General features: G+C 43.3%; 1 protein-coding gene across 6 annotated transcripts in view; it reads right to left on the bottom strand.

Annotated features, from left to right (window-relative positions):
• The window catches only part of NIPAL2 (NIPA like domain containing 2), an 85160-nt gene extending 70521 nt beyond the window's left edge, over positions 1-14639 (bottom strand). Inside the window, exons 1-3 of one of the 6 annotated variants that reach the window (XM_023248756.2) lie at positions 14357-14489; positions 7653-7737; positions 2731-2836 (exon numbers count right to left, since the gene is read on the bottom strand). In XM_023248756.2, the coding sequence (XP_023104524.2) occupies positions 2731-2746 (16 nt within the window). In that variant the 5' untranslated portion in view covers positions 2747-2836; positions 7653-7737; positions 14357-14489. Of the gene's footprint in view, positions 1-2730; positions 2837-4180; positions 4945-7652; positions 7738-14356 lie in introns of those variants that run through there. The other 5 variants (XM_023248757.2, XM_045049650.1, XM_045049649.1 and 2 more) reach the window with 5 other exon arrangements.
• Positions 14640-17992: the final 3353 nt, after the last annotated feature.

Below are 17992 nucleotides of genomic sequence, written 5' to 3' on the forward strand. Positions count from 1 at the left end.
CTTTATACACTTCTATGTCTACATACACTAGGCTGTGCTGTGATGATTTTGTACCAGCTCATTTCCTCTCTAGACTCTAAGTTCCTTGAGGGCAGAGCTGTGACTTACTTATCAACTCATTTCTGTAACCCTAATGACTAGTATAGGAACTGGCACAAAGAAGTTGTTTATTAAATGCTGTTTGAACTGATTATAAACTGTCTAGAAATAGTCCATTTTGGCCTTTGGTCCTAGGAAGATCTCAAAGGGAATATTTTGTAATCAACTGGAGTTTGAATACACCATGCTCTCAGTTTTTGTGAGAACACAAGCTTGCCCAGGAACTCAGATTTCAACAATTAAGAGTTTCTACCAGTGTACAATAAAAAGCTGCTTGCCGACTTTAAAAATCTAGTGAATGCATATTATGCAAAGAATAAGAAATATGTAGGTATAAAGCAGGTGTCAGAAACAGTTTCCTGATAACACTCAGTAAAACTGGCCTATCTTATTCTTCATTCTTCAGAAACTTTACCTAATTATTTAAGGTTAATTGCATACTCATTAAGTTCATTTCACACATAATTATAAATAATAGTAATGCAGTAAATCCTCATTAATGTCCCTAATTGAAAGGAGGGAAACTTCAAATCTGCAGTGTTTTTAAAATAAGATGATTTAATTACCTTCAAGAACATACAGTAACTTGAAGTCACCAAGATTAAATGCTGTTTGCAATTAGAGGCTCTGGTAAATGTGCTTTAATGGCTATAAAATCCTCATCTTCAGGGCGCCTGGGTGGCTCAGTTGGTTAAGTGTCCGACTTCAGCTCAGGTCATGATCTCATGGTTCGTGGGTTCGAGCCCCACGTCAGGCTCTGTGCTGACAGTCCAGAGCCTGGAGCCTGCTTCAGATTCTGTGTCTCCCTCTCTCTCTGCCCCTCCCCTGCTTGCTCTCTCTCAAAATGAAGAAAAAATGTTAAAAAATTTAAAAAAATCCTCATCTGCAAACAGGAGTATCATTTGCATACAGTGAGCAGGCCCTTATAAACTTGCCATTTAAATTACAGGTGTCTAGTTTACATCATTACTTTATTCACAGTGTTATGTTTTGTAGCATTTTAGAATTACTGGAAGTTGAGATCTCCTCTCCTTCCCTGGCCTCCTTTCTCCCCTCACTGATTTGGAGACTGGTCAGGAAAGAGAACAGAGGGCCCGAGAAGGAAAGTGTCTTGTGCAAAGTCACACAGCTAGAAGCAGGCAAACTTTGGCAGCAAGGCACCCAGCTCATGTCTGAATCACTATTTCTGACTGCAGTAGGTAACCTTCTGGCTAGTCAGTGTCAATTTACTACACTTTTAAAATCAGAGTCTGCTTCTTTCTCTCAGTGCAAGTAAAATAAAGCAAAGATAATAGTCAAAGGGAGAGGTTGCTCCGCCCCTTAATAATGCAGTTAGAAGCACAGGCCGGACACACAGAAACATGCCCTCAATTCGTTCAGTGCTGACTCTTGTCACCACTGTAGCTTAATTCCTGACTTTTCCAGGATGTCTTGGTAAACAGATGGTAGGAGCCACAGCTAGTAATTTATCTGGAATGAGATTCAAAATACCAGCACTGAGAAGGATCAGTGATGTTTTTGTGTTATCTGGAAGAACTATCTTCTATCCTACCTTTTGTGCCAGAAGGTTCTTCGGATATTTTGCATAAAGTTGTTGACCTCTAATCCATGGGTGGGGGTGGTTTGGCCAGATGGAGGTGGGACATAACAGGGGTGTATGGACTTGGTAATAGTCTGTCTCAGTTCCGGCTTTGAACTCAAACATATTCCTGGCTTTGCCTTCAAACATAAATTTAGAATCAGAACCCAGTGGAGCTAGTGCGTGGTTCAAAAGAACCACAGTTTCAGGGCTAGTTTCGAACACTGCAATAGTCATATTCACCTTGCAGCTGGAGTAAGGCTGTCTCTCCCGTTCCAGGAAGTAAAATACGCCTGAACACACAGATTCAGTTTCTAGTACTGGAAATGCCACAGGTTGAGTGATTTAGGTCAACTAATCCCTGTAGGAATGACCATTAAGAGCCCAAATTGACAAAGGGATGACGCGTCTGAGAAATGGGTGTTCAGTTCACCGTGTCTCATGGGAAACTCTCAGGAATGAGCTGGGGCCGTTCTGCATTTGCACGTTGTAAACAGGTAGACAACTACCTCATCTCTTGAACAGTTAGAAAGGGACAGGAGGATGCCCACATTCTTTGTAATACTTCGTAATACTTAAGTACTAGGCATGAAGACTCATAATGTGTACAACTTACTTCCAAATGGCATATCATAACATAAAGTACAAAACACACACACAGAGAAGAAATGTTTCACAATGCTAACAACTGGTGAATCTCCAGGTGAAGGACATGTGGTGTTTATTATCCACTCTTCTTAATTTTCTAGAAGTTGGAAAATTTTCAAACTAAGAAGTTTAAAAAAATCACTGCTTTACAGACTCAATGAAATTAAAGGGAATATGGATTCATTTAAAAAGAGTTAAAAGAAGACATGTTAGCAAGAAACACAAAGCAAGCTGGCTGAGCCAAGGAAAGATATTATGGAGAAAAATAAAACCATCACTTAACTTAAAACCACGTGTAGACACTGCCTGGGAAAAACGCACAATGTAGAGGGAAAGGACATGCCATGCAAGTGATTGGAGAGAAGCTGCTAGATATGGGAGACAGACAGCTTGAGGAAGCTCACCTGTGGTGCTATTCATTCAGTCATGCGTCTGTTTGGTATTTATTTAACAACTGCTGAACATTAGGTTCTATCTCAGGAACTGAGGATGCAAAGTACCCTTGAGGAGCTCAGAAGAAGTAGAAAGAGCACCAATTACAAACAGACTACCACCTGTGAAATCTGTACTAGAGATAGATGCTATGGAAACAGAAGGGACAGAGAGTGCACATCTGCCTAGTTTGGAGAGTATATTAGCCACAGAAGCGGCTGCTATGACAAATTACCACAAGCCTGGTAGTGGCTTAAAACAAGAGAAATTCATTCTCTTACAGTTTTGGAGGCCAGAAGCCCAGAGTCTATTTCACTGGGCTGAAACCAAGATGGCAGAGCTACATTCCCTCTGAAGGCTCTAGAGGAAAATTCATATCTTGCCTTTCCCAGTTTCTGATGGCTGCTGACATATCATTGCTTTATGGTTCTATCACTCCAATCTCTGTGGCCACCTCATCTCCTTTTTTTTGTATGAAATCTCCCTATGCCTCCCTCTTACACAAAGATGGCATTAGGGTCCATCTAGATAATCCAGAACAGGCTTCCTATCTCGAAATCTTTAACTTAATTATGTCTGCAGTAAACAGGGTGCTTGAAGGGCCCTGCAGCAGAAGATGCCAGCAGAGTTGGACGGGAGAGGCAGGCAGGAGACGCTGTGTGCCATGAATCTGTAGGTGGTGTTATGCATGGCACAAAAGACTCTACACTAGAGGATAGGTCCAGATTTTCCTTTTTTAAGTTTATTTATTTTGAGAGAGAGAGAGAGAGAGAGCCAGAGCACAAGTGGGGGAGGGGCAGAGAGTGAGGGAGACACAGAATCCAAAGCAGGCTCCAGGCTTTGAGCTGTCAGCACAGAGCCTGACGTGGGGCTCGAACTCACACACTGTGAGATCATGACGTTTAACTGAATGAGCCACCCAGGCACCCCCAGATTTTACTTTTAAGAAGACTCATCTTGGGGCACCTGGGTGGCTCAGTCGGTTAAGCGTCTGACTTCAGCTCATGTCATGATCTCACGGTGCATGGGTTCGAGCCCCATGTCAGGCTCTGTGCAGACAGCTCAGAGCCTGGAGACTGCTTTGAATTCTGTGTGTGTCTCTCTCTGTCCCTCCTCCTCTCACACTCTCTGTCTCTCTCTCAGAACAAATACATAAACATTAAAAAAAAAAAAAAAGCAGAAGACTTATTCTGGCTGCAGTGTGGAGGATGGACTGGCACAGAGCAAGACCAGAGAACAGGAAGACCATTTGGGAGACTACTTCAGGAATTCAGAGAAGAAGCAGGGGCAACGGGGCAATGGGAGAGTTAATCACAATAGGGCCAGGAAGAAACAATCTTCATATTCATAGTGGTAAACACTGGAGACAACCTGAAATATGTAATGCTTTTTGGATTACTGAATGGGTTAGACTGTTCTTACCACTAATTTCCTTTGCCCTTGTAGATAATTGAGTTGTCTGCAATACTCCAAACTGAGTTAAAACTATAATCCCATATGTGAAAAAAAAAAGAAAGAAAGAAAAATGTTCAGGCATGAACAGATTTTTAATTTGTTATCTTGGTTATTGTATGCTATAAGGTTATTACCTTTCTATCCTGAAAAAGTCTCATGATATTGGACCCAAATCTGGTGATTTAAAGCCAAAAGAATAGATGTACATTACATAACACAGTATATTGTTGCTATCCTACAAGCAGTTCCATGCCAATTTGTAATCAACCTTAAACCTAGGCAGAAAAAGCCCAACATATTGCCTTCTCATACAATTAAGAACTATTACATTTTGTCTTTTCCTTGGGAACACATTTACTTACATAACTGTACATTCATTATTTTTAAAAACCAAACTCCATTAAGGATAAGCCTTCCTAAGCTTACCAAGAAGCCATCATGTTTTTTGCCTTAGAGAAATTTAAGCTACAGTAGAAAAAATTTACGGGAAAAGTAATATATTTAATAATATGTCCTTTGGGTGCTTTTAACACTTTCTTAAAAGGAGAGCAACAATAGTCAAGAGAGGTGAGATACGAATTCAGGAAGTCTTAAACTTGGTTCCATTATAAAACAAATCAACCTCCTATAAGGTTGGGAAGGGAATCTTTGAAACAAAGTCAGACATGCTGAACACAAAGAATGCTACTGTTTCCATCCAGACAGATATAAGGTCCCATAACTTTCAAATTTTGCAAGGACACATTCATAATAATAATTTTAAAACTCTGTAATCCCTTGTCTTCAAAGCAGCAAGATTGCAGTCTGCCTTTTGCGGGGCCAGCCTAGGGTGTGGAAGAGGCTTTCCACCCTAAAGCTGGGGTCCTGAGAGCTCTCATAGTTATAACTCCTTCCTGCACACCTGTCTGAGTTTCTGGGGTACCTGTCCTTCTGAAGAGCAAAAGGCCTTTGGCTTGCCTCAAACTCTGTGTTTGGTCAGCTCCATCCGCCTGGAGACTGAACTCTGTCGTCTAGTCAGGCATCAGCCACCAGGGGAATTTCTGCCTCAATATGAGGGAGAAATAACGACATTGCCATTCTCTGACAGACTTCTGCCAGAGACTTCTGTGGCCCTTACCACCCACCACACCAGATCTTCCTGACAGAAGGCAGGAATCAAGTTCAAATTTTCTACACCTCTTAGGCACCGTGACTTGCACATTTCATCACCTCTAAAGGGCCACTCCTCACAGCCAAGATAATTTCCCCTATCCCCAAGCTCCTCATTCCGGGCCAATGATAGTGACTATGATTTGGGTCTGCAAATGTAGTTCCAAAGATTAATAAAACATTCTACATGTAACTCACAATTCTTCTCTACTTTATGGCTGTGGCAGCTGCTTATAATATGAGGTCTGTTTGTACCTTGCTCACAAAGAACCACTCAACTTCTCCACTGCTGTGACTCAGAGAGCCATATCTAAAGGTATATGATAGTATTTCCTCTTCTGTTTGGCTCTTTTATTTACAAATATATACCTGTACTATGTTAGTCTGGAAGCTTAATGTAAACAGTCCATCAGATAGTATAAGCAAGGGGTAGCTTCACACCAGCCTTCAAATGTTGTTTATCAAGTAATTATAAAACAGTCTCTCCCTCTCCCTGACCCTCTCCCTCTTTCTCTCTCATAAATACACACACACACACACACACACACACACACACACACAATACACACACACACACATATATGATACATCATATATATGTCTACATTTTGAGGACATGGTCCATGTTTTCTGATTTCTTTGACATCACTGTCCAACACTGCTTTGTTAAGAAGGGCTCTCTGCATGTGATTTTTATTGAGTGGAATACTGACTGCATTTTAGGCTCTCATTTGTTGATTAGCTGATCAAGCTCAATATGGGCTGTGACAACAGGGAACACAAAGTTATGTCCCTAACAGCCCTGGAACAATCAGACATCTACAAGTCCAGAGACTGAAGAAGAAATTTTAAAAACCCCAGAATTCACAGGATTAACACCAAACTCGAATGAGATATTAGAAATGCTAACCTGGCTTCTAGGATTGCACACAGTGTTGCATTCATATACCATACCTTTTTTCACCTAAATCCACTAAACTTTTAGGAGTTTCCAACTTATTGAAGAGGTGATTGCTGATGGTAAAGAAATTTCTAAGCAGGTAGAATCAAGATAGAGACTAAGCAAGGTACACTACCTTTGCCAAATGATTCCCTTTGACTTTTCCATCAATAGGAAAGAGAGGGGGCCTTTGTAGATTTTTTTTTGAAGGTGTGTGAGGGGTGAAGTAAGCCACCACTTAGACCTTGTGCTAATAAAAATATTTTAGAAATTGATCTTATAATCTAAGCTTCTAAGGAGATTATACTAGTCAGGTCTCACCCACAAAGACAAGCAGGCTAAATAGGAGGCAACTTTTTGGGGGCTGCTCATGTGAGACAGGATACAGAAAAGGAAGGTCCTAGATGAGTTGCAAAGGGTGTTAGCTTGAGAGTTGCCCAAGAAGACCATAATCCGCAGGAGGACACTGTTGTTAGGGCCATATAGTAACTCCTTTTCTTGGTTATAGGACCCCTCTTGCAGCCAGCCCTTCCCACATTCTTCGGGGACACCAAGCCCCATAACTCTAGCTTTGGTGACTGGCATGGGAAAGGCCATGGACCTAACCTCATCCAGTCAGACTAAAGCCCATTTATTTTCATCGGTTGAGAAAGTCAAGCTTCCCCTCCTGGAAGTGGAAGGGAGAATGTGGGCTAGTGGGGCAAATCTTCTAAAAGTGGAACCAACAAACTCTAGGAACAAAAGTTGAACAAAAGGAACAAAGGAACAAAAGTTGAAGAGTACAGTGAGATACTGAGCCTTCACCATGTTTTTAGAGCCTCTGGGTCAAGGCTTAGGTGGACCCAGAGTTCTTCTGGACTTTCATGTTAAGCTGATCAATTTTCCTTTACTTAAGCAGTTAATGTCAGGTTTTCTGTGACTTGCAAACTAAGGTCTCTTAATTACAAAACATTCTTGGTAGGGAAGCTAAGCTAAGCTAGAAGACAGAACTAAAGGCCAGTGGTCCAAGTTACTCCAAGAAGAAACCAGTTGGAGGGGTACACAGAAGGAGAGGTGGGTGATTTAGGAAACCAGTGTGAGACTGCAGGCAAGCAGCAGGACTCTCATTGTAGGAATGACCTGTCAAGGCCAGGGTCTCTGAAGGGGTCAGGCCAGGACAAACACAATCCTTGGTGAGGTGCGGCGCTCAGGACGAAGCATATGTTAGCTTGTATTTATATAAGGGAATAGTCTGTACCTCCTGACATGTGCCAAAGATGACAGGAGGCCGTGCCAAGAATGACCAAGGGCCAGGCAAGTGACAAGAGAAGGTACAGGCAGGGAACTATGTGAGGGGACGTGGACTATTACCTTCCAGCTTCCAGGCAGTCAGGACATTCTGTGAAGCAGGAAAGACTGGGCAATGAGCTTTACTTCATGGAAAAGGTAGGTTTATCTGGAACACAGCAGGAGATGAATTATCAAGAGGTGCAAACGGAATAGAGTAATGTTGGGTCTTTGGGTGAAAACAAATAAACAAGCACACCCAAGCTAAAATAAATGGCACGGAAGTCTCAACATTAACAGTCCCTCCCAGGTTGGGAGTGCTGGTCCTTCTGCTTAAACTACGATCAGTGTCTGGTATTGTGACCACACTGCTGCCACCAAACACGTCTGTCACTGTTCCCAGTGCTACACAGCCATCTCCCCGGCCCAGGAGTCTGGAAAGTGGCCGAAGCCATAGGAAGAATCCTTGCCTTAGTGCTTCAAGATACCAAGCGTTCCAGTTAGGAAATTACTGCAATTAGCAAGTGTTCTGGAATGTGAATACGTTTGGAGAGTGAAGGGGCAGCAAACACCAGAGGGAATGAGGAAGGCACTGGATAGAGAAGTCAGTGGTTTTAGATTAAAGAAAGAAAAGTTACCTCAAACACCTAGTATGATTTCTCTTATGTCTTTCCATTTACAAGGAACTAAGTCCAACAATTACTAATTATTAGAAATATATATTTCATGGCATTTCCTATAATATAGGTTGACTGCAATACGACTAGTAATAATAGCCAGTATTTGAGTACTTTCTCTGTGCCTGGCACTTTGCTAACTTCTGGACATTCACTAGCTTTTCTTTCTAAAAAAAAATTTTTTTTTAGTGTTTATTTTTGAGACAGAGAGAGACAGAGCATGAGCAGGGGAGGGGCAGAGAGCGAAGGAGACACAGAATCCGAAGCAGACTGCAGGCTCTGAGCTGTCAGCACAGAGCCTGACATGGGGCTCAAACTCACGAACCGTGAGATCATGACCTGAACCAAAGTCAGGTGCTTAACTGACTGACCCACTCAGGCGCCCCCATACATTATCTTTTCTTATTCCTCTGTCAACCATAGAAAGTATACAACAGTGGCATACTGTTATTACCATTCCAACAGAGAAAGCCAAGATTTGGAGAAATTAGGAAACTTGCCAACACCTCTGGTAAAAAGACTGAGCTTTTAAAACTGCACTATACAAAACCAAAAAGGATAGTTTAGGGGAATATCATCCCTTCCATGGTAAGCTCTCAAATGCCAACTTGAACAATCATCAACATCTTAAGAAGTAACTGCCTAAATAATTCTCAGTTGTTTGTTTAAGCAAAGTGACTATGGCATACCACTTCCCACAGGGTGTATATGGTATACCATTGTCTACCTGGGTAAAAAGCATGTTAGTTGAACAGCTGTAGCAACGCTAATATTATTTTTTAAACTTAAAACAATTGTAGGATACAGACAACCGCAGAGAGAATGACAGAGATGAATAAATTACTTAAATGAATTATTATAAGGTAAACACTCTTATAACACCATCCAGATCAAAACACAGAAATTGGGCACACACCCAGAGCCCTCCCTTTGCCTCACCCCATGGCAACCCTTTCCCTTCCCACAAGGAACCACTGGCCTGACTTGACTGTAATCATTTTCTTGCCTTCCCTTTAGTTTTATCACCCAAGTGTGCATCCTTTTTCAGATACGGTTTTTAGGCCTATTTAATTTAATTTAATTTTTATTTTTTATTTTTTTAGGTCTATTCTAATCTACAGCTCCTCTATCCATTCTCTCCCTTTTTTTGTTGTTGTAAAAATGATTTTTGAAGAAATGGAACCATTTAAACCTATAAAATGACAAAGTTTCCCACAGCCTGAATTTTGTTGATTGCATCAATACAAATATTATAACTAGTTAGTATAAATCAAGCCATAAGGAGGATATCAGGTAGATTGAAATGCAAACATCTTGTCTGCCAAATTCACAGAGGCATTAAGACTCTTCCTCTAACAAAACCATGGGATGATGATGATGATGATGATGATGATGATGATTTATTTTTTTTTACGAAAGCTTTGATATAGTTGCTTTGAGGTAATCTGTTTCTTCCTTCCTCTTGCTGCCTCATAATACATACATCTCACAGAAAACCTGGTAATGGGAAAATGCCACGTTGGATATATAAGGAAGGCAAAAAAACAAAAAACAAAAAACAAACCCCAATAAACATAAACTAAACAAAAAAGGGATTTTTCTTGGGAAGGAAATGGAAAGGACCAGCAACCTCTACCCAGTCCTTTGGTTATTTATAAGTTTGGGCACTTTTCTTTCTTTAAGAGATAGCCAGGTGAGCTACCAGCAGAAAAGAAATAGATGGTAGCAAAGCAAAATTAATAAAAGGTCAACATAAAACTCAGTGTGATTCTTCTGTGGTGCAATGAAACAAGCCCTATTCATTCCCCCCTCATTTTTCCTCTTACCGCCACATTCTTTTCAAGCCTTAGTTTCTAAGCAATGGCCTTCAGGCAAGGAATAAGAATAGCTTGTAGTTAGACCTACTTGTTATAAGATCTAGAGGCAAATTATTTAACACAAGTTTCCTTACATGAACAGAGAAGATAATCTGTACCTTACGAGGTTGTTGGGGGGTCTCCACTGAGATAACAGCTATAAAGTGTCACATAGTAAATGCATAACAAATGTCAGTCTCTTGGTTTTGCCTCTTCTCTGCCAAGTCGTATCAATTTTCCTTTAAACATGCTGACTTTAAAAATTCAAGCCATTGAAAATTAAAAGTGCAAATAAAGGACATAAAAATTCTGAATTTTCATTTCACCCTATGCAGAATAAACCTTTTTGACAATGTCCTTGTGAATTTAGATACTTAGCAACATGCTTAAACTTGAAGAACCAGGGTCAAAACCCCTCCTTCACAATATTTCCTACATTCATCCTTTCTGTCCATTCCTTCCACAACCTTGCTGGTTTGGCACTACTTAATCAATCAGATAGCAAAAGGGAGACTGGAGATCTTTTATTCCAACCCTCGTTTTACTGGAAAGGAAACTGAAGCCCAGAGTTACTTGCCTGACCACACTCTCTAGTTCACAGCAGAGGCTAGACTACAGCCTCTAACACTGGTTGCAAAATAAATGCCTACGGGGACCAGTAGGTAAAAGACATGAGAGCAAAGGGAGGGTCTTAGGTGGGGAGCACAGCTGCTCTAAACTGTGAACTTCAACGCGCAGTTAGCTTGTGGGACAGGTGGGGAAGAGAGCCAAGTGCTGCTAGAACTTCTAACATTTAAAGAGATCATTGAAACTTGAAACTTCATATACAATCGACTTGCTTTTAAGGCTGGCAATGTATTAAACATTTTTTAAAGCCTCTCTGCCGGTCAAACAAGACACATCTGTGGGCTGGATTTAGCCAATTTGAGGCCTCTGCATCCTGCTAACCTTAAGTTCCTTTTATTTAATTTGCTTTGATTCTCACACTCCTTGCTCAAAAAGCCTTCGATGGCTCCCCATTGTCTACAAAGTCCAGATTTCTTAAAAATTTTTTTTTTCAACGTTTATTTATTTTTGGGACAGAGAGAGACAGAGCATGAACGGGGGAGGGGCAGAGAGAGAGGGAGACACAGAATCAGAAACAGGCTCCAGGCTCTGAGCCATCAGCCCAGAGCCCGACGCGGGGCTCAAACTCACGGACCGCGAGATCGTGACCTGGCTGAAGTCGGACGCTTAACCGACCATGCCACCCAGGCGCCCCAACAAAGTCCAGATTTCTTAACCAGTCCTTCAAGGCAATCCGTGGCCATATTTAAGACCCCAAATTGTATTTCCACCTTACAGTCTCCATGCTCCACTGCAGCCAGAATGGCTAGTGACCTGTACACCAGGTACAAAAATATTCAAAAAGACACCTGACCCGGCCTCATGGTCTGTCCTTGGTCCCCAGACTTTCCCTCTCTTGGAATGACTTCCACCTGTGCACTCCCATCAGCGAAACTCTGTCCATCCTTAAGTGCCCAGCTTAAATACCACCCTTCCACAAAATACCCCTGATGGCCCCTACGAAAAACCACCTTGCTCCGAATTTCTTTAGGACTTTATATCACTCACGTGACACTTAAAGCATGCTGCCTGCTTTTGGAGTTACCTGCATAGTTCATTTCTCCAAGCACCTAGCAACACTCCTAGAAGGAAGGGTCTGGATCTGAAGACTACGGTGTTTTGTACAAAGCAGGGGGCTCAATAGCCATCTTAGAAATATTACCTTTTATACTGAAAACTTGTGGGTCGAACAGTACTGTACTGTACTACAGTACTGTTGCGTCTGTACTTTCATAGGTAGACTCCTGAGTGACCAAAAAAGGGGCAAAGACCTCACTTCTCTGGTTCCCCAAAACATTTTCCCCACTGAACTACTACTTTCTACCTGCTTTGAGATTTCCTCCTCTAGAAGCACTCACGTTTTTGCCTTGGACAACACTGATGCTAAGAGACCACTGTTAAATATTCATCTGTTATGTGAAAGTGTTGGTCTTTTTCTATGAGGAAGGTTAATTTATCAGTCTGATGGTTATCACTTGGAAAGACAGAGGGAGACTGAGCTGTTGGTGAACAGACACTGTCATCAAATAGTTTAGTTGTGGTAAAATTGATTAAACCCTGACTTTCCAGCAACCAAAGCTAATTCTGAGCAGGAACATTTTTTTTTTTTTTAATTTATTTTTGGGACAGAGAGAGACAGAGCATGAACGGGGGAGGGGCAGAGAGAGAGGGAGACACAGAATCGGAAACAGGCTCCAGGCTCCGAGCCATCAGCCCAGAGCCTGACGCGGGGCTCGAACTCACGGACCGCGAGATCGTGACCTGGCTGAAGTCGGACGCTTAACCGACTGCGCCACCCAGGCGCCCCAAGCAGGAGCATCTTAAACTTGTATCTCACACTTTGTTTTTCTGGAACCACCCCCATTTCCAGTCATCTACATTCAACTATGTCAAGAAAGAAAAGAAAAGAAAAAAAAAGGACTCCATTTTATCTTTACTTGACCTGGCCAGCACTGGAGGCACTCAATAATATGTTTGCTGAATGGATTTTAAAAAATCAATTTTCACAGTCCTGTAAGTCTTAAAAGATGGCCTAAATTTATACAATAATGGGAAAAGTTGATACAATCTTACCTCAAACGAGCTATAGTTTAGATGTCAGCTGAGTAATTTCAACGAACATATCCTAGATACACCCTTTTAAACCTGTACAAATACATACTGTCAATGGCAAGTTAGACCTTGCAAACATAAAGTTAAGGCCTCACATTTATGTCACGTGGTAACGTGGTTGATGTTAGAGAGCCAAGACAATATTGAATTCCAGGAAACATCAAAGAAAACTGATTACAGGGGTTTCCACTGTGAAAACAATGTTTTTTTCCTGTTCTGGATGATGCCATTGTAGGTCACAACTACTGACCCTCTAATTTCTTTACCAAAAGAAAAACAGTCCATTCTTAAACCTTTACTGGGAGTACTTCTAGCACAAGCACATTGTAACATGCTTATAATCTATAGGAGCATAAGCATCGTTTAACAGACTCAAAGAGCTTCCCATAAAAAGCAATTCTTTTCTTTGTAACTCCTGCGAAGGAAGAGGTCCAATAGGTTACATACAAAGAGGCTCAAAGTCCCCTCATTTTTCCTACTTTAGGATGTTTTGTGGTAAAACAGATTTAAAGCAAATAACTCTCCTCTTTGTTGAAAACTAGTAGGGTGAACAGGCTTATTTTGTCTTTATATAAGTAATCGTCTGTGTTAAAGCTCCGAAAACAAAATTTTAACATTTTAGAAATGTATATTCAAAACGCTTTTCGAGCATAAAAGGAATGCTAGGCCTATTATTATTGATGAAAACATGATTTAGACCAAGAGCAACAACCAGTTTGATTACACTGTTGTAAAATAAGGCGGCCCACGGATTTGTTAATGAACAAGACAAAACACACTTATGATCACAGGTGGAAGCCTGGGATCCACTACATCAAGATCACTGGCCCCCACTTGAAAGAATATGAACACGGCTAGAGGATGGGCTCCCAGGACTGTGTTTCTGATCTTAAACCAAGCCAGAAAGGGAAAGCTCCACTCCCTTTTGATCTCGTTCAATGTATGTTTCCAGCATAAACTGGCCTTGTGTAGGCCGACGATGTTTTCCCAATAATACTCCGGTGAGACAGGAGGGAGTCTTGCAACTGCAACCCGAGAATACCGGTGTTCCTCGCACGGAAATGGAAAAGCTGTGTGCTGAGACTGTGGGGACACACACGCACGCAGAGCATCTGCACGGAGGTGACATCTGGTTGCCCTTCATGAGCTCCCTGCTTCTGAGAATGGAGTGTCACTTATTATTTATTTTTTTTAACTGTAAAATGATCCTGGGAGGGGGGTGGATTATGAGTGGAACGAGATTCACCCCACACTCCTAGAATCCTTCCGGGAGAAGGCGGATTCAGGCTGGAGGGGCGGGAGTGTTCGGGACCGAGAGGCTCAGGAGTGACCCCGCGGAGGTCACAGCCGCGGACCTTTGCGCCCCCGTCCCAGGGACCGACGCCCGGGGGACGAAGGCGGGGGCGCCCGCCCTCTCCCCATTCAGGGGCAGTTAAGTGAACGGCTGGCAACATCACAGCCCGGTGTCCTTTGAGAGCCGGCAGGCGGGCGGCCCCGCCCGTGTCCCCACCGGGCGACGGGCCCGGCCGGCCCTTACCTGGTTCCTGCGGTACCACGCACCCGACAGGGAGCCGTTGCCGGCGCCCAGCGCCCCGTACGTGAAGTTCCGGGACAGCTCGTCCACGGCAGCCGAGGCGGCGGCCATTGGGGCTCGCTCCCGGCGCTCGGGCTCGGGCTCGGGCTCCGGCTCCGGCCGCTCCCGGCCCCGCCGCTCCGCCAGGCGCCGCGGAGGGGGCGCGCCCTGCCGAGGCCGCGCCCCGGCCGCGCCGGAGCCACTTCCTGCTCGGCGCCGGGGACGGCGGGCGCGCCGGGCCACCTGGCTCCCGCCCCCCCCCCCACGCGCGGCGGCAGGTGCGGCTCCCGCCCCGCGCGGCCTCAGTCTTCCCGCGCCAGGTGCCCGCGGGGAGCCCGGCCGGCCGCGGCCTCCCGGGACGGCTCGCGGCGCACTAGACCGCGCAGGGCGGATCCCCCGAGCGCGCCGGGGGGACCGCACCTGCAGGGCCGGGAGGGAGGTGTCTCGCTGCCAGCCCCGGCCAGCGCTCGGGCAGTAACGCACCGAAGTGAATGGGAGACAAACGCGCCCAACCCAGCGCGGCCAGCCACCTTCCTCCCTTCGCCCCGTCTGTACCTGGCAGCTCCAGCTATGACTTTTCTCACTTGCTTTTTCAAAGTTGTTTGTATGTGGGCAAGTCACGAGTTCCCGGAAATACTGTAAGCAACACGAGAATAAAGGTTGGATCGATTACATCTCGATGCCAACAATTGATAGGTCCTCAGTAAATATCCCTGCAAGGAAGGAAGGATTCTGCGGAGCTGGAGGATGGAGGACCCCAACGTTTCTTTCAGAAATGGGTTTTCCTTCCGATGGAACCAGAAGGAATTGCTGAAACTTTGCCAGCTACTGGGTATAAGAAGTTAGAATCGGGGGCGCCTGGGTGTCCTCAGTCGGTTAACCACCCAACTTCAGCTCAGGCCATGATCTGCGGTCTGCGAGTTCGAGCCCCACATGGGAGCTCTGTGCTGACAGCTCGGAGCCTGGAGCCTGCTTCAGATTCTGTGTCTCCCTCTCTCTCTCTGCCCCACCCCTGCTCAGGCTCTCTCTCTCTCTCTGTGTGTGTCTCAAAAATAAATAAAACGTAAAAACAAAAAAAATTTTTTTAATTCTACTGGGTTACTACAAAGGATTTGTAAGATATCTTGAGATTTTTAGGATTCTATATTGCTGCCTGAAGCACTGGAACTTACAATTCTTTTGTTCACAAAATGCTGAGGTTCTTCTTACACAACGTGTTTTGACTGCCATGACTTCATTACAGAGAGACCTTCATGAAAAGAGAATAGTTGCCTAGTGGAAAAAAACTGGGAGAAAGTTTTCAGTGTTTGTTAGGGGAAGTGCACGGGTGAGAGAAGGAAATGAGAAAAAAAATCATTTTAGGTAAAGAAATATGAAGGCAAGTAATCACCAAGTTCTGCAGTTTTTTGCTTGAGCACCCAAAACGTTCAAGGAACAGTTAATATGGTAGCTAACTACTTGCAATTTTAAGAGGCTCATTTATTTCAAATTAATATCTGAAGGAAGAATGTTTTTTTAAATATCTTCTGTAATATCACATTGTGTGGGTGATTTATTAATGCTTCCATCAGTTGAGATGCTTTAGGGTACAAGTCACAGAATATCCCAATGCAAGTGGCTTAGAGAAAAAACACCTGTTATCTCTGGAGGGAATGTGGTTCTATGTGGCTCTGTGATGTCATCACTTGCATCTTTCTGCTCTACTATGCCTGATGTATCAGGCTTTTCCCTTTGCGCAGTGGCGGCTCCAGGCATCGCATGCAAACATGACCGCATTTAGAAAAAAGTCAAGGCATTTCTTCTGATGCATCTTTTTACTGGAGAGGAAAACCTTTTCAAACTCTCCCAGCAGACTCCCCTTCAGGTCCCATTAGCTAGGATTAGGGTCACATGCCCATCCACATTCTACCAGCAAGGGAGGCTGGGAAGGTGATTCTTGAGCATTTCCTGTCTCCAAAGTGGGAGGCGAGCTCTGTCAGCAAGGAAGAAACCAGGATGGGGTGGGAGGGTACTATCAGCAGAGCCTGGCACAACCACTGCTTAATATATTCTATCAGCCAGATTGTAACTAGTCATACAGTCTCTAACAAGCAAGATAATAAATGGATCGTGTTACTTTGCTATTTAAAATGCTACCAAACCTCTCCATTGACACAATAACGTTCACACTTCTTAAGCTTGGCATATGAGACACTTTATAATCTGACCCCCATACTCTGCTACACTCAATTCACTCCCATTTTATTTTTTATTTCTTTAAAAAAAATTTTTTTAATATTTATTTATTGTTGAGAGACAGAGAGAGACAAGTGTGAGCAGGGAAGGGGCAGAGAGAGAGAGGGAGACACAGAATCTGAAGCAGGGTCCAGGCTCCGAGCTGTCAGCACAGAGCCCGATGTGGGGCTTGAACCCACAAACTGGAGATCATGACCCGAGCTGAAGTCAGACGCTCAACCGACTGAGCCACCCAGGCGCCCCCATCTTATTTTTTAATTTAAAAAATCATTTTCTGTTTCTTTGCATTTATTTAAACAACTTCTAATTGTGGAGGAAGACAGCACTTGGTACGGACTAGGTCCGTGTGATGTGTAGCCGGTGACATGCTGTTCTCCAGATTCCAAGATGCCCCTGAAGTTGCTGTGGCTGTCCTGGTGTGTGGGGGTGGTTGGAACAAAGAATTCGTGACCAATGTTCTTTTCCACACAGTTCACAAGGAGGCGGCAGGAATGCTGTGTGAGCTATTTTGGTCCTGGCTGCGTAGGAGTTGCTGGAGGCTGCTCTGGGGTTTGTGAAGGCCTCTACCTCTTAGGAGGTTTCTTCAGGGGATGTCCTGTTCACTTTACAGGACACCAAAAGCCTTTAATCAACTGCCTACTTTTAGTGCTGAAATGGTGGAGGTATGTTCCTCAGTTAACTCAAGGAATTCTATTCAGATGCCACATCATTTGAAGCTAAAACCTGACTCCACGGCTGATTTGCTGTGGAGTTGCTTGACTTCTCTGTGCTTTGCATTCATCATCTGTAAAAGGGGGGATAATGAGTACTGAAACATAGAGAGTACTCAGTAAATGCTATCTTTTATTATTGATGACCTTGGGGGAGGGAAGAATTCCTTAAACAAACAAATACACACACACAAAATACAAACCACAGAGGTTAAGATTGATACACGCAATTGCAATAAAAATTAAGAACTTTCATAAATCAAGACCATAAAATATAAAGAGATAAGTCATAAAGTGAGAACATTATTTGTCACGACACATAACTGACAGGGGCTCACATCCAGAATATATAAATAACTCCTACGGGTCAGTAAGAAAATGCCAGATAACCCAGTTGAAAAATGGGCGAGCACATAAACAGGCATTTTTCATAAGGGAAAGTAAAATGACTGATAAATATATAAAATGGTTCCATCTCACCGATAATCAGGAAAGCAAAAAAATTTTTTTAAATTTATATTGTCTCAGTTCATTGGGGCTGTTATAACAAAATACTACTGACTGGATAGCTTTTTATTTTATTATTACTACAAAAGATACACATTTATGTCTTGTGACATAACTTTCATAACTGTGATATATTTTGTAACTAATA

Source organism: Felis catus, chromosome F2 (assembly GCF_018350175.1).
Source record: "Felis catus isolate Fca126 chromosome F2, F.catus_Fca126_mat1.0, whole genome shotgun sequence".
In the NCBI taxonomy this organism is placed as follows: domain Eukaryota; kingdom Metazoa; phylum Chordata; class Mammalia; order Carnivora; family Felidae; genus Felis; species Felis catus.